Source organism: Amblyomma americanum, chromosome 5 (assembly GCF_052857255.1).
Source record: "Amblyomma americanum isolate KBUSLIRL-KWMA chromosome 5, ASM5285725v1, whole genome shotgun sequence".
Taxonomy (NCBI): domain Eukaryota; kingdom Metazoa; phylum Arthropoda; class Arachnida; order Ixodida; family Ixodidae; genus Amblyomma; species Amblyomma americanum.
Genome location: NC_135501.1, coordinates 210122579 through 210139725, shown reverse-complemented (window position 1 = coordinate 210139725; position 17147 = coordinate 210122579). Strand labels below are relative to the sequence as shown.

General features: G+C 50.9%; 1 protein-coding gene across 2 annotated transcripts; it reads right to left on the bottom strand.

Moving 5' to 3' along the window:
- Window positions 1–422: 422 nt before the first annotated feature.
- On the bottom strand, window positions 423–16683 carry LOC144135550 (uncharacterized). 2 transcript variants are annotated; one of them, XM_077668191.1, is made up of 9 exons: window positions 16289–16683; window positions 14950–15149; window positions 14453–14570; window positions 14032–14144; window positions 13663–13734; window positions 9283–9339; window positions 5322–5363; window positions 4713–4850; window positions 423–592 (listed from the first exon to the last, which is right to left on the bottom strand). In XM_077668191.1, the coding sequence occupies exons 1-9, from the start codon at window positions 16414–16416 to the stop codon at window positions 549–551; spliced, it is 912 nt and encodes a 303-aa protein (XP_077524317.1). In that variant the 5' UTR covers window positions 16417–16683; the 3' UTR covers window positions 423–548. The 2 variants fall into 2 exon arrangements, with proteins under 2 accessions (XP_077524317.1, XP_077524318.1); XM_077668192.1 differs by lacking the exon at window positions 9283–9339 and having other exon boundaries at window positions 16289–16682.
- Window positions 16684–17147: the final 464 nt, after the last annotated feature.

Below are 17147 nucleotides of genomic sequence, written 5' to 3'. Positions count from 1 at the left end.
CTTGGCGACACCTCAGGTTTAATAAGTGCTCATATAACTCACGCGCGGCTGTTAGGTCAGTAGTACATTTCTGATTTGCAGGTTCATGATACAGTATGCTGTTAAACACGGAACTTGACCGTTCGAAGAATGCACGAATAAAATAGCTTTATGGTTGGTTTGAAGTATATGGGGTTTAACGTCCCAAAGCGACTTATGCTAAAAGGGACGCCGTAGTGAAGGGCTCCGGAAATTTCGACCACCGCGGCTGAGATCGAACCCACGTGTTTCGGGTCAGCAGCCGACCCAAAGAAAAGGTTTCCCGTCATAGTATGCATGAACTAGGGGCTAGGCAGTTGTGCGGCGCCTAACATGCGTGCAAGAAAGCCTGCGGTAAGGTTGCACGTGGACGCTCTACAGGCGCGGCCTCTTCGTTACACGGGCAGCTTTCCTTTTATTACGCGAACGATAAGACGTAACATGCGAGCTGCGAAGGCGGAACCCCGCGAGTGAGCTTGGTGCGCAAAGCACGACAAGAGAACCGCTGCGAACCGCGCTCAATTCCGCTCTTATTCAAGCTTTTCGGCCGCCGGCGAGTCGTCGTTGGAGGTCTCTGCAAAGGAAAAGAAACATGCGTTCTCGCAACAAGTCCTCGAAAGGCGACAACCCTTTTTGTTCTTAGTAAAAATCGATTTCACGGCTATGCAGCAAAAGAATTGCATTTAAAATACCCCTCGCAGCTCGATCGAAACCCTCCATTACGGAGGTGCAACCTAGCCTCCATGCTGAAACAACTCTAGACGCACGCATTCCAGTTCCAAAATCGGCGGCATCTGAATTTCTTTTCTCATTCTTTTCTAGCTTACAACAGTTCCACTTTCCGCGGCAGGCAGCCATTAGTCGTTACCTAGCGATAAGCAAGTGGTACGTACCAATTTTAACTTCTCCTTAACGCCTCTCTAATGTATATATAGAATATCGACAAACAAGACATACCCTCGGGAGAATACATGAGCTTCTGTGCATGTAACATTTCTATACGGCAGCTGCGACCACAGTTGCAAGTTTCTCGTCGCATTTTGTCTGTCCACCTGTTTATAGATGAGTCCGATTTTTAAATGCGGTCACTGTTTTTGATCAGTCCTTTCCGCTTCACCCTATCATTAACCCGCGCCCCTCTACCTTCTTCATCCTCAGATCTTGCTCCACATCGTCGCACCGCTTCTTCCCACTAAACAAAAGTTTCATCGCCTTATTCCCCCTTGAAAATTGTGCACAGGTTTAGATTAAAAGAAAACATTCGACAGTGGTCTGCATGGTTGAGAGAAGAAATTTAAGTTATAAACGAACGCTAACCAAAAACTGAAATAACACGACGTTTCAGAGCCTGCTGGGTGTGAACCTATCAGGTGTGACTGCGCGGGTGAGTTGCAGCTTGCCTTTTTAAGCCCTCGTTTAGTCAGCCGGCGGGTCGCTGGCCGTAGAGCGTAGATGTAAGGGAAAGGGGTTCCCTGGGAGCGGTTAACATTGAATGAAGGCTTCAATGGGTGAGCATATAGGATTATGGCACAATTGATTGGTTTTATCGGTTTAATTGTCCCAGAGCCACTCAAACTACGATGGACGCCGTAGTAGAGGGCTCGGGATAATTTCGACCATCTGAGGGTTCTTAACGTGCATTCACATCGTACAGTCATGGGTCCGATCACGCCTGGGGCGTTCGCACTTCGATGGAGGCACAATGCAAGAGGCCCGCGTTCTGTGCGTTGTCAGTGAGCGTTAAGAACCCCTAGGCGGCCTTCCTCATACCCCGAGTTAATTCGGTTTGAATGTGGTGGCATTGTGTTAATGTTGCTCCGTAACTTCGGTCCTCGTTGGGACAGTGGTCCGTTTAGGAGACACTTTGCAGGAGGGTGGCGTAGACATTTTTCTTGGCACAATGTACAGCTCGGTTTATTTAAACATAGTTTTAGCTTTTTATACACCTATCAAGGCCGTCGCTATCATCCCGAACGACCACGAGCGTAGGCCGGAGCTGGCTTCTTCAAAACTTAACCCGCTACTCGTTCTTCGAACTTAGCCAGCGCAAAGCTTGACCCTCTTCGCTCAATTCAATTCAAGCACCTTTATTGTGGGCATGGCTCGAGGCCGCAGAAGGTTCGGAGGGGGGGGGGGGGGGGGGGGACCCTGTCCGCTTTCTCATCAGACTCTCCCACAAGAGCAGAGTCGAGTGACCTCAGAATCTCTCCTTCAGCGTCCCCCGCCAAAAGGCCTCCTTAAATCAGTTGGGCAGCGTTCTAGGGATAATTTAAGTGACAAATGAAAAATAATTTCAGGGCTAATCGGAAGATTTTGTTTTAAATTGAACGGTCCAATGGTGTCCACGAGATTATTGTTCTCGCGAGCACTGCGTGCATCCCCCGAAGCCGTTAGGCACTCCCGCGTACGGTTACCACACACAAGGGAAAGAGGAAAAGGAAATGACGGACGAATTAGGTGCGCTAGCACTTTGGTTTCCACTTCGGTTTCGCTTTCACAGGAGGGGACACTAAGCTCAGCCTTAAGGGTATGACTAGATATGCGCAGCTGCTTATTCTCTGCTTTACAGCCATACGTATACCTGCGAGTAAAAAAGAATGGCCTGGCTTAGCTTATGGTTAAGCCTAGGATGCGAAGCATACGTCGCTTGGCAAGCCGTACTTCTCGTTCTTCTCCCGTTTCCGTGGCTCTTTGTAACTTGCGCTTTGCGGTCTGGCGAGCCGCCCTCTCCCTGGCCGACATCTCGCTGCTCAACTGACTCAACGAGTGCGTCGCCTTTTATACAATTGCGTGACGTCAGTATCTCCTAGCGGTAGGAGCGGGAGTTAGGCCGCCGGCGGAGGCTGCGCGTCCGCAAGCGAGCGCACGAGTTGAGCCCCAGCTTTCACAGCTGTTGTGACGTCGTATCACGTGGTGCGCCGATGTAGGTCAAGTGGTAGCCACGCGGCCGCGCGCGGCGCAGCAAGGAAGAGCTCGGTTGTGCGGCTAGTATGCTTCGCATAATAGCACAAATCACTGGCGATCAGAATTTGTACATCTCACCACGCGGCGCTGCGGTTTGCAGACCTGCCTATCGGGCCGTTTCCATATTTGCAGCATAGGGGGGGTGGGGGGGGGGGGGGCAGGAAGTAAGCTTTATCAAGCGTGCCATCGCCCAAGTGTCGAAGTGCCGACCCTGCCTGACTGTGAATGTGGCATTTATTTTGGCTCGGTTATTATGAGCAAAGATGGCCTTTTTTTATTACTGTCTTTTTATGTCCACGATGGTTTGTCAAAAGGAACTCGCGGGAACAACAGATAATAGCGCTGCTTTTAGCAACTATTACACAAGCTCGAAAACAGATAGAGTTTATTTCCCCGATGCAACTAATTCACACAAGTCACTTTGTTGGGAAAGTGTAGTAACAATATTAACAGCAGCACTATCCCATCAATTCAGGAAAATAAGTAAGGAGGATAGCCAGCTCGCTGTCGTGATGCGAGAGCAAACACGTCGTTGCACTAATGGCGTGCATAGGCCCCACCGACCCTCGCAACGCTTTGAAGGCGCTCAGGGAAGGAGTCAAACAGGCTGCTTGCAAGGTCAGGAAGAGCCTGCAGCCTGCTCCATTCCTCTTGAACCGCCGACCAAAGGATATCTGGCGATGACTCGTGCAGCTGCACTTTAGCTAGTCGCTTTTTCATTAACCCCCGTATATTTTCAATTATATTCAGATCTTGTCCCTTGGGAGGCCATGGCAGCTCCTGGATGCAAAACTGTTCAAGCAGTTACAGAGCGCAGCGCGGCTGAGGCTGCTCGCAAAAATAACTGTCAAAGAAGCAAAAAAAAAACAACTATCCTATTCTTCACCAGTTGCCTGCGGGAGCAAGGCTGCGTTAAAAAAAGAGAGAGGGCGAGACACAAAAATAAATTTTGCCGGGCCGTGACAGTACGCTGAACCCCCCTAATACTGTAGAATGGGAACGGCCCGGCACTCTCGCTATCAGCCTCTTCGTCACCCGCAGCGCCACGCGTTGTCATTGCGGCGCTCCGGTGTTCCGTCATGTGTGCTAATCTTTTTTGCTCGCGACTGCACTGCCACCGGTGGGGCTTATTTAACTGCCGCTTGCCACGGGGGCAGTTTGCTCACAGTCCAATGCTCAGGTTGTGATAGCGCCACAAGTCACGCGCCTTCTCCAAACCGGCTGCGCATATCGGCAACAACGCGACCGCAAGCAAGGTCTCGGCTGTCGGTTAACGGCTGTGCGTGCCGCCCGCAGCATTTGTAGTATTTGCTCCAGAACTGTGGGACAACCGGCGCCGGGTGTGAGATGGCGACTGTCCCCTTGCTCGATTTTTCCTTCTTTTTATTGTCCCACAATAATTTCTGTCCCCTTGCTCGTCGTCCTGCAAGCCTAACTGCATGAAAGTAAGAAGGGATCCCGGCCGCTCGACAGACCTGTGCGCCATGGCCCGCAAACTAAACTCCCCGAGTCGCTTAGGGACCAAAGCTAACGTGCCACATTCCTACTGCTTGATCGATTCAAAGACGCAAACATTTTTTTATGAGATTTCCAATGTATTCGTCGACCCCCCACCCCTGGTTACGTGACCGAACCATTTCAGGGTTCCCTATTTGAATTCCCCGCTACTTCCGAACACCAGTAGCTACCTCTGTACGATGAGGAACCCTCATGCGGCGCTCAGTGCTCACCGTGGGTGCCGTTGACGCCGCCCTGGGCCCCTCCTGCCTCCGCGCTGTTGGCGAACACCTCGGGCACGTCGTCCACCTCGGCCATCAGCGTCACCCGCTCTTCCTCCCACGGAGAATGGGTCGAGCGGCGACGGCCTCCTGCAAGTATAGTCGCACGTGACGGCCAGCGAAGCTTCTCCTACACAGCCTAGGATGAATACGGCATCAAAAATAACACCCGCGTGGAAAGTGTCCTGCACTCTACGTTTTTGCACTGTCTTTCGGTGCCGGTCACAGCATGCGTACACCGAGAAGCTACGGACCGAACCGCTCACTCAGGACGTATTAAATCGAGCTGAAGGATTCCAGGACCCACACAGAGAATTAACTCACACTACGAAGCGCTATGCGTGCCTGGTAATAGCATCCCACGAACCACCGACTATCCCGAGACCAGCACACCGCCAATCTGAACAAGCTTCGACCCGAACGAGGCCTTAAATGCGGAGGTGTCCAGTGCGAAGACCAAAAACCCGGTGGGCAGGCACCTGTTCGCAAATAGCCTTCGTGTTTATTTTTTCGTTCATTCAAAATAATAACAAACAGGACATTCAAGAGAAATAAACTTACGTTTGCTTCGGGCCGGCGGCCTCTTGGCTTTTCTCCCGGCTCCTGCGCGAAAAAAAAAAGCCACCTCTCTGAACACAAACGACGCCATTAACTGTGTATCGATTGCGTTCAGCAAAACTTGGAAGCAACTAGTTTGAGGCTTCCAGCCCCCAATTATCCTCTCGGCTGTGGACGCAGGCATGGCTCGGCACGTAAGAAGACGCGGGCCGAGCACGCATCATCCGGCGCCTTTCGGGTGCAACACTTTCGTCTGCCAACTTGCGACGCCTAGCACAACCGCGCATTTCGTGGTTCCGGCGGCGCGCACCGGCCTGAGTGGCTGCGACGCCAGCAGCTGCGCGTGGTTTGTTGGAGCGGATAGCGCCTCGTTCTCTTATCTGCGCGAGCAATCACTGCCTTCTTTTCGGGGCAGAGAGTAGTCGTTGATCGCCCGCGTGGATGCAGCTGCATCGTCAGCGCTGTACCGCGGCTAGAGGATCGTCGCAGTTTTGAGGAGCTCAGAGGCTGCTGTGCTGGGACGAAAGTTCGAGCGCGCTGTACCTTGGCTCGGAAGGCGGTGCAAGTGACCCTCTCGTGTATTAAGGCGAAAGCCTTTAATGGCTCATACTCCAGGTCGAGATCTTGTTCGTCCGTTACGCCGCCAACCGGATTTCACGACAACGGAAGTGACGTCATACCCACACTTTGACCTTGGCCGATTTGCACCAAAATTGATGTCCAGCCTAATTCGACTACGGCGAACACCATGGTGAGCACCAAATTTGGCCCACCGACCGCCGATATTTGACCTTGGCCGAAGGCTTTCGCCTCGCGCACTTTAGATGCCCAAAGTGCCCCTCGAATTTTTTTTAGTGCCGCTTTGTTATCCGGTAATAAGCGATGATTCCTGCGCTTGTGGTGTGTCGGGCGATACCACGGCTCGCGAACCACCTGAAGGGGAGGTTCCCTCATCAGAAATTGGGAAATATTCTAACATCTAATGGCACAGGGCCGGGTCAAGGAGTACGCAACCTTGGTGGTGATGATAATCCAAACTTTGAACAGTTTTTAGATGCTTCCCGTTTCTGACAGATCAAAGAGAGCGGAGTAGTTGGAAGCACCCTGTTTTTTTCTATGCTAACTTTTACATACTTAAAGCTCTTAGGACCAGCAGTTCCAACTTTCTCGGTGGTTCGCTGTCGCCCCGATAGAAACCAATGCTAGATTCTTTTTCGCAAGTGGCCAAGGCGCAAACACAGGTATGTTGCAGTAGAGGACTAAAGGTTTATGTTGCAATCTGTTTTAGGAATATAAAGATTTGTTCAATACCTACGACTGCATTTTTCCCGAGAAGCAAGCTGGGCTTCAAAAGACTTCGTTAAGATGCTTTTGCCTTAGGTTGCTCAGTTTGGTGCGCGCCAATAAAATGTGTCCTGCCGTCTTTACCACTCCGCATGTTTCGCACGTAGGTTGTCTTTAATGCGATGGCATTAGAGTTGTAGTCACACCAAAACCCCGCCAATGTCCGAGATGAAATTCGCTGATTGGTCGAGAGAGGCTACGCGACCTCGTGACGTCATCATGATGTGCCCATCGTGGCAGGTGACAATTAAAGTAATAATTAGTCGAGAGAAGACACGTGACCTTGTGAAGTCTCACGACTTCCCACCGGGTTGTGAGTAGCCTAGTTTCTACACAGCAAATCTATTTAGAGAATCGAACTCAAAATTCAGAAAAAGAGGATATATACCAATGTCGGCATTTTGACAGCGTAGTGGATACCTGCTACGGCAGCCAGCAGTCCGAAAATGGGGGCTAATGAACTGAAATTTGCAAAGAAACTGACGCACATACACACAAGTTTCAACAGAAGCTGCCAGAGATGCGAAATCTGATGCTATATCGCATTACACTCTTGGGGTCACTTACACCTGTCACACGGACATCGCAAATACCTTTGAGACTCGGGACAAATGAGTAAGGAGTGCAGCTACACGGAACAAATACTCCGTCTCTGCCGCTGAGTGCCTTGGAGGCGCCCGTCCGAGACATTCGGAGCCCAAAGGCGCGGCATTCGAGAGCCCGCGACTGCAGTGCCATCCAAAGTGAAAAAGTAAAAGCAAAGGAAAATTATATGCTGCAAACAGTTTGAAAACATATTTAAAAAAATACAAACGTTTGTCTGGTTTTGCTTTCTGTCCTGAGTTTATATTTTGTGTCCACACAGTAAAACTGTTGCAGCAACGCCGATTGGCCTTGCATGGTGGCCATAGCTATAATTCTGCTGCTGGAGATCAGAGTTGCTGATGCAGTTCAAGGAAGCAATAAGATTAAAACATTGTCTGAGCTCAACGATTGAATGGAATGCCCCACTTTAAATTTAAAACACTCGCTTCAGCCACATCATGCCCACCAGCCGATGCTAAGCCTCAACGACTGTTCCACCTTTGAGCTGTATACCGTGTACCTCCTTTCAGCTTTCGCTCCATTGGTGAAAAGAGGTGCTTTTGATGGAAAGGCTATCGACGAATGCCGTGTCACATGGTTATTAAACGAACACATATGTAGTTCTTTTTGTAGCGATAACTACATTACGGTAGCATTTCGAGCCTTCAGCGTGGCGTCGCCGCCACGCTGTCACGTGGTGCGGAGCAGCTGCCGGCGGCGCGGCGCCGTGGCTGATCACGTGGTTCGTCACCTGGTTGGTCACGTTACCAGCCACGTGCTGCGGAGCGCCGGCTAAACCGAGCTGCCGCAGCTCAGCGCATGCGCCGTGTCAAGTGGGACGAAGACGAAGAAGGAACGCCCAACGAAACGGAGCGGCGAAAGACTGACTGCAATTCATCTGAGCAAGTTCTACTCGGCCAGCTGTAGCTATCGCGTCACTCCAAGTTTAACCAGAGCTAAACCACCGCCATTTTTTTTTGTCCCGTACTTGAGAATGCAGGATGGGCATGCACAACGCAAGCATAGTCGCCTCGATACCCTGAAGCCTGCATCGCTCTCATTCAGGTTTCACACGGTGAAGCCTACTTCCGTACCCCATGTATGCCGCTGACATTTCAGTTTACTACGCAGTGATTTCATGCAAATGCAGCGTGGCATGCTTTTTTTTCCTTCTTTAATCCGAAAATATCAGGCAAGGAGAACAACGTGCAAAAGGCAGGAGCTTCCAGTGCTACGTTACTAATCGCAGGTTGCAAACGCTGGTAAATTTATTGCTCCATGACTGAAATTAGGGAATTGAAATTTCTGAATCTCTAAGAACGAGAAAACCTACTCAGGCGCACTGAATAATCCACTCGCAAAATGCAAAACTTTCGTCACCTTTCACTGCACAAGTACCACTGCGCGAATTACGCCGCTGTTAGGGTTAGGCTTAGCAGCGGCGGTTTATCTTCCAACCGGCTTCCTACATTTCTGGCGGTCAGCGCTTTGACCAATGCTTGACAGACGTGCGGAAAACACAGTTTCACCAGTACTGCGTGAGATTTATGCACCTCTGCAAGTGGGGATAACTAAAAACTATTCCAGTTTTTGCATACGTGTGCGCGATGCATTGCAGGGCTCACAGCATCTGTTGAGCATGATTTTCTCTTTTTTGTCGAAGGAAACGTGATGACACAGGTGTAGTTGCCTTGGCTGCAACAGGAATGCAAGCTGTCGACTTTCCATTTAGGTTGTCCACCCTCAGCCCTTCTATAGTTAAGAAGCGCAGCAGCGGCCTAGTGATTTCAGCATCCACCTCGCATGCGGGAAGGGCAAGCTTCGACCCCCAGTGCCATCGGGTACCCACCGGTATTACGACGGGTACTTGGCTTGGTGTTGGGCATGTCTGGGGGAGAAATGCTTGAAACATGGCTCTTATGTACCCCAGCACGTGCATCTTGTGCCATCCAGAGATGCGCTTGCGGCATTAAACTCCATCGCCATTGTCAGCTACTACGTACGCCTCAAGGCACGGAGCGAACGAACAACTTACGACGACCGCTCGCCGAGCGCACGGAAGGCTCCGCGGGAGGGGCGCCCTCCTCGAGATCTGCAACACAAGACAGCAAGGACAGCGTTTGCGAGAAGCGCGCACTTCACTTGGTGGTCGCACGGCGCCCAAGCTGGAACCCAAGGTTGGCTTTGATTTTTCATGAATTCCTGGATCGGTGTTTTTTCTAATATCTCTAGCATCGATTTCTCAATCAGGCCTGGTTTTATGCACGGGAGGGGCAGGCAGGGAGAAGAAAGTCCCGTTTCACCAATACATTGGCTTAAGGTTTTTCTTCTGAAGATATAGACGAGGTAAACACTTCGTGTCGAGAATTTCCCTCCTAAATCTATCATCATTATCAGCCTGACTACGGCCACTCCCGGGAAAAGGCCTCTCCCATGTCCCTCCAATTACGCCTCTCCTTTGTCAGCTGCGGCCGTAATATCACCGCAAACTTCTTAATCTCATTATCCTAACTGACTTTTTCCTAATAAACATTTCGAGTTTGCGGTAGCCTCCTTTCGCACCGTGTACACGCTGGCGCTGGGCTTCGGTGTGCGCCCGGCGGCGCTACCGCGTCCGCCGCGCATGCACCGGGGCCACACAGGGAGCCTATAGTCGACTATATGGTGACGTACCATGAGCAAATGTCTATGTTTATTCTAGACATTATGAACGAACCAGTTTAAGACAACAAAAAAGTCCCCTACATGCAGATATGTTGTCATAAAGATAATCGCGGTGGACATTCTCTGGCAGTGCAGCCAAGACTAGGCAGGAAAGTGGAGCACACGGCACATTGTGACCGCACTGCTGCGTTATTGCTCCCAGTAAGAAGAGGGAGCACGATCGTTTGGTCAGTTACTGTACGAAGACACGATGACCCGCCGTGCACTGACCGCCCCTCTTTCTCCAGCTGCCTAACCCTATAACTGCGAGGGACCAGTGGCACGGCCGTTTAATTGTTAAACGCGAGAGAGGGGTGCATTGGCAATGATGACGACAAATGTCCCCAGGCTCAATGGCGCATACCCACGGCGAGGGATTGGCCAGGCTGCATAGCGGATAAAAACGCACTCATGGGCGAGGATGGAGTATGTGGGTAATTTTGTGTCTTAGACTAGAATAGTACAGAATATTTAAAAAAATAAAAAATAAAAGGAAGACCAGTGAATTCGCCTTCTAGCAGAGGAATGTACCTGATGCAATTATGTATCCGTGAATAAAATCGCTCCCTGGCTTCAGGGCACATCCCTTGGCGCTTGCCCCAAAGGAGAAGAGGATCGGAATAGATCGAGGTAGCCCCAGTCGAGCGAGGGGGATCTCCAAGTATGTTCCACGGAGAGAAGCGACCCGCCGGCAAAAGGGGAAAAAGTGATCTATGGACTCAATTTCGCCACAAGACTCGCAGAGGTTGGTCAAAGATAACCCTGATCGACACAAATAGAGATTTAGTCCTGGTATTATGCAGCGCAAGAGGGTCATGGACACCTCACAATGACATTAACTGCACATCCGCGCACTGCAAGGAAATGCTATGTGTTGAAAATCCGCTGCAGCAACGAGACCCTCATTTCTCAAGTAGTGGAGACGCTGGAATCGTTGAAAGCGTGCTGTAGTCAAGTAGACGGTACTTGAGACGAAAGAGACAATATGTCCAACAAGGGCGGACATTGCTAAAAAATCAGCCCTCTCAATAGAAACAGTGCCCAGGGACCCAGTGAAAACGTACTTCTGTAACATGTGGTGGAATAAAAAAAAAATCGAAGGAAACGGCTCATGGGAGTATCCCTCAATTTTTCGAGCGCTGTCAAGACGGAAAGGCTGTCTGAAAGTATAATAGCCTGATAGATACTGCAGGGAATCCTTATTAAGGCCAACTCAATGGCCAGAAACTCGGTGACAAAAATAGGGCTATAGTCAGGGGCCCGAAATGAGTAACTCCAATCAAGAACCCTTGAGTAAATGCCAATGGCTTTCTTTTCATTTTGCAGGAAGGTGTCCCTAAAAACGGCAGTATGGTTAGGAAAATTATCTAGATACTCCTCTATAAGCCCATTTATTACATTAACCGGCAGATTCTTAGCATTCCCTGGTAGGGTATCGTCAAAGGAGACTACACTAGTACTACAGAATTTATTGATGCAGAAATTTTAGACAACAGGGAATTAGTGAACATAATTTAAGGGAGCTTATGCCTAGGCCAAATAGTATCAAAGAAGAGAGACGGGTTCGTTGTAAATATGGGGTTAGCCAATCCAGCAAAAGGCTCCAAACACCTTGAGAATGCCCGCACAGTGAGAAGCTGAAACCGCGAATTTAGATCAGGTATCCGCGCTTCCTAGTACAGCACAGCATTAGCCACTGATTTGGGCAGACCTAAGCAAAGACGCAGAGCGCGTCGCTCCATAACAAACAGGGGCTCAAGCTTGTACCTCGGGCACCCAGAAAAGAGAACGGAGCCGAGTATCGGCCGTACATAGGTTCTATGAAAAGAGAGCAGAGTGTCCCTACGCATGCCTAACTTTTTGTTGCTTTTCCTCACCTACCGGCCAAGGGCACGCTCACCTTTAAGCGCAATGCTTCTTATTGGGAGCCGCCTGTCTATTAAGTGTTTAATTGAACCAAGTTGCGGGATAAGGATATACGACAAAGAAATGTAAAGAGGGGATGCCTAAGAGAAAACAAGGACGGCACTTTTGTTGACATTTAAATTTAACTCCAGGCCGTCCAGCCAACCTTCCTCAACATTTAAATAATCTTGCAACAATAGATACAGGACACGAATATTTTTTTAGGCAGAAGCGAAAAAAACTATTATCATCCGCATACAGATAAACTTTGACGACCGGGTGAGTATCACGCAATAGTATATTAAACAAGAACGGCGAAAGAACGGAGCCTTGTGGGACACCTCTAGGCTGGGCGTGTGTGTTAGAATTTAACGTATACCCTTAGTGCAAAAGAATGCTGTATTCCCTAAGAACTTCCTCATATACGAGAAGAGGTACAAAGGAGGTTGTACACCAGCTAGTTTTTGAAGCAGAATGATGTATTCAGTGCTGGTATACGCCTTTGCAATATCCAAAGTAACCAGAGCTGATACCGTTTTTTGTTGCCTAATGGCAACCCTAATACGGCTCTCTAAGTCTATATGCGCGGTCCAAATCGAACACCCACGCTGGAAACTGAGCCTTGCTAAAGCCTTGAACAGTGAGACCATGAACCGTGAGTCGGCTGAAGACTACCCGTTCTACAAGCTTAACCAAATCTGAAGTGACAGCAATCGGCTGAATATTGTCTAGGTCAAAATCTTTCCCCTGGTCTTTCAGCAATACAATAATTTTCGCTGTATTCAGATTTGTGGAATTCGGCTTTTTCTCAACTCCCAATATGCAAGAGGTCCGAGGCGAAGTCTTGCATTCGTATTTTTAGCATGCCAACTCCGTCAACCCCAGGGGCAGGACTAAAGGCAATTAACTACAGGAACTAAATCAGGTCTAGAGACCCGAGTAAGCCTGCACCCAAATGAAATGGGGTCGAAGGAAAGGTAGTGCGAGCACGAAAACGCGCAGCGAGGCCCTGGGCTATGGACTCCAGTTGATATTTTTCTTCCCGAGGGTGAAATACTGCAGACTGAGCGATGTGATAGGACGGCAGCACGTTAGTACGTTCCATGTATCTATAGAGAGACTTCCGGTTGACCGGGTTAGACAAATAGGTGTTTAAATTTGCATTGTATTAACTCTTAGCCTTAAATATCGTTCTTTTAAAATACGCTGCAAAGAATTTGCAATTTATCCAGTATTCAGTTGTGAACTTGTAGGCTTCGTCCCCGTCGTTCTCAAGAGCACATTCCGCCGCGAAATGGCGCTTGCGCTCCGGTCCTCCATCTTTCAGGAGCCCCAAGGCCCGTCTCCTTCCCTCTACTGCCTATAGCCTTGGCCGCAGAGCCACGGAAAGCGAGTAAAGCAGAGATGCAGGCGATGACCCCGCTCGTGGAGAGTCTGAAATCCCCATTACATTACTTGTTTAGCAAGCGCAAAGCTGCTACCAATGGATGGGGAATTAGCGCATAAAGGCTGCGAGTAGAAATCGCATTGATTAGAGTCGCCAAATGGGAAACATTAAAATTCAGCGGCGCTCAAAACAACACAGCGCGCGGCTTTATCAAAATAGGTCAGGAGACGGACAGCGCGCAGAAAAGGCTTGGGTAAAATGCGTGCACCGCCAGAGATGTTCTTCCAGCCGGCAAAGACTATAGGCTAACAGAGGAACGTGTTGTGAGTGTGGCTTCCGAAGTATGGCTCAGCGCTTACGTCACTTTTGTGCCAGTGGCTCCGCGTGGTGTTCTCTCTCCACACCAAGGAGCAGGCTCACCTTTCGGATCGAACTGGATGGGCGCGAGCAGCTCCTTGCTGGTCACCGTGTGAACGTCAGGCGCGTTTACGTCTGCGGCGGCGCAAACAATTCAGCTGTGTCACTGACAATCTCACCCTTTCACCAGTTTGCAGAAGATGGCGCACAGTGCACGCATGCCTCGTGCTACATGCGGGTTTATTGTAACGTACAAACGCGGGTCTGCGTGCGAAGATTGCGCACGCTCACAAATAGCGTGCTTCGAAATGTGCATTATTGAGGCAGAGTATCGTGCGCATGCGCTCGCGTTGCGAACGCTGCAGTACAGTGTAACTAAGAGTGTTAGGCATTTCAAAAACGCAGGTTTCATGAACCAAACGATGCACTGACCGTAGCCGTGGTAGGCGTACTTGATGATGAGGAAGCAGGCCGACACGAACAAGAAGTAGGCGATCAGGACCGAGAAAATAAGCAAGGGGTTGGCCGCTGGGATCGGCTCGGCCCTGGAGCAGAGCAGAACGCGCACCAGGTTAGGTGTGCCGGGTCCACTTTGAGGGCATCGTCAACGCTTGTCGCCTAGACCCACTCAGTTTTCTCGGTTTGCTGGCGCCAACGTTTTGTAAATTTCTAATGTTGTCTACACACACCATTGTCAATGTGTTTCAGCATTCAAGTTGACACTGCTCTTTGCCATGCACTGGCTGCCAACATTTTTTTAAGGGACAAAGGGCCCCTCTCAAGCCATCTTTTCTTTTTTCCTTGCAACGTGAACAAGCACACGCGGCGCAGGCGACCACCAGACTGCACTCACGCCGACGGGAAGCCGTACTCCTCGTAGATGAAGGCGTCGGCTCCTCCTTCGGCCGCAGGCTTGGCGGCTGCCGCCTTGGCGGCGTCCTGGGGACTCGCCACCGCTGGCACGGCGCCCGCTGCGCACATACAGGGAATTGATGAGGAAGCTGCATGCTGTGAAACCCTTTTTTCCTTCCGCACTCAAATGGAGAAGATACATTTTTCTCGCATCGTATGAAATGTGTTTCGACGCCTCTTTAAGGTCTTCTTTCCGAACAAGGGGTCATTATTTTCTCGAGCTAGACCACTGCCATCTTCAGCAGAAAAAATTGGTTGTTCCTTCTGCGCGTCCAACTGCAGTGTCCACATAAAGAGCGCATTCAGCTTGCGTAGCATGTAAATAGTCCGGATAGCAGGGTGAATTCCACGAAGCATTTTGTACTCGATGATTCCCTTCCATGAATGCAACCATGCGATCGTGGTACGCGACCGTATACGTAGAAACAGCGTTCATACCTGCGGCAGGGTGCGGCTTGCCCGTCGCAGCAGCCGCCTCTGCCTTCGCCCTAGTGGGCGTCCCCAGGGCGGCAGGGGCCTGGCCGCGAGCGGCCGTCGCCGCTGACGTAGCCGCCGCCGCGGCAGCTATGGCCGCTGCGGTCGCCGTCGTCGGCTGCGCCGTCTTGGACGTAGTCCCCGCTCCCGAAGTCCCCGCTTCCCTGCAAGCACGTCATGCACATACGCGATAGGTTTATTCGGCCTAACTCGTCCCAGCCGGTGCGGCTAGCAAGGCGGATAAAAACATTCGGCTTTGGACACCATTGGTGCACCAAAGTCGACAAGGCTCTAGAAACTCAAGTCGAGACAAACAGAGGCAGCAGAATCTACTAATACCGAGACAAAACTAGCTTTTCACCGCGCGTGTCAGTCTAGAGTATAACGCTCGGGTGGTGTACCGCAAACAGCGAACAACCCCAGGCGTTCGAAGTTAAAGAGCCCGGCAGTACGCTTTCTCGCATAGCCCAGGAGCATCTTCGCAACGTTAAACCCCAAAAAACCGTACCATACCCTGTACCAGTAGGAACCTAAACTTTACAGCAGCCAGTGGGCTTGAGGAGCAGTGCTTGAGGCCATCAGGCTTGTTGGTCGTTATGGAAGCACATACAGGCTGACACTGCGATTTAATAGGTGGGAGCAGAGGCCGCTTTCCCCGCGTCACAGCGCGCCTGTTGGACGGCTTGCACAAGACTGGCGCACACTGCACAGCAAAACTGCAAAGATACACGGTGGGTGTCCAGAATGGGCAGGCCACGTCCCTTACTGCCGCGTCATTTTAAAACAGGAACAAGTCTTTTGATTCCACTTTAGTGGAGCCTCGTTAACACTTGGTGGTGATGTTTGGCTGGCGAGGCGACAAAAGGGGCTGAAAATGTGGCTGTAAAAGCAAAATTCGAGACCGGTCGGGCCAGAGAGCAGTCTTGAATGCAATCAGGGTGAAAATTGGAGCACATTTCATCGGCACCGGGAGCGAGAAGCATGCGATACGCTCGCAGCAGCAGCGCTTTCCATTTCTCTAGCGATTAACCGCCAACCGGTTTCGGGCCCAGGGAGTGCATGCTCGCGTTGCGTGCGTTCGCCGCAACGGTGTCAAAGTGTGTCTCCATCCACAGAGGTGACATCACCCGAGTGGTTTCTCTTTTAGTCAGGCCTGCACATGGCCTCGCCAGTGCCGTTGTGGTGAACCGCGCATAATTTCCGCGGTGCAGGCCGGAGTGGATAGTCTCGCACACGGCTGCCACTGTGACGTCATAAAGGACACCTACACACGCGAGGTGAATGAGAGCAGGCCCTGGCTTACTTGGCGACGAAGGATCCACGCCGCGACAGCGCCGCTTTGGACGGGACGGGCCCCGCTGCACGGCCCTTGTCTGCTGCCTTCATGTCCTGCTTGAGTTGACGTTCAAGGGGCAAGTGCGCGTGGGGCATCCCCTGCAACGCCGCTACCTTTGCTGCTGCTGCTGCTGCTACTGCTGCAGTCAAGAACTCCTCGGCTGGCCCTGTGCCTGGCCGGACTCGCAACGAAGCTTGCTGGTGGCTGGCTCGGCGGTTTGGGATGCCCGGATGCACGCGCAGCTCGTGGCAGATCCGTCGCCGCTCTTCTGCTTCGTCTGGCGGCGATGTTGGATGTGTACACTGAAGAAAAGAGCGCAAATTCACTCTCCATTCTGTTTTCCAGGAGAGAATTATGTTACGCTCCGTGGCCTTAGGTCTTTAATACGAAGACCCAGGACGCGCTGGCTCGAATGCACCGCTGCGTCACCCACGGTGGTCCGAGAATGGTGAGCCCATTTCGCGCGCCAAGAGATCTCGTCTGCTGGAAGCGTCGGTCGCGTTTTTTTTTAATCAATGCCAACTTGAAGCATTGTATGCAATGTATCGGAATTCGCCCATAGAGCCATTGTCCCGTATTCAATAAGTTCCCTGTAGTTCTGCCGTTCAGTCTCTCGGGCAATAAGCTATTATTGCTTTTGTAGTGTGAGCTACACTGGCCGAGGTTGAGCAGTTTCGCATGGCTCCTGCAGATCCGTGCGGCGCATGCGCGAGGAGCAGTGACGTCACCGGCGTACAGCTGGCGCGCCAGATGACCCAAGTCATCTGACACCGCAGACGAACAAAACTAGAGCAAAATAAAGTTTCTCGCTCTCTTTCTCTCTGGC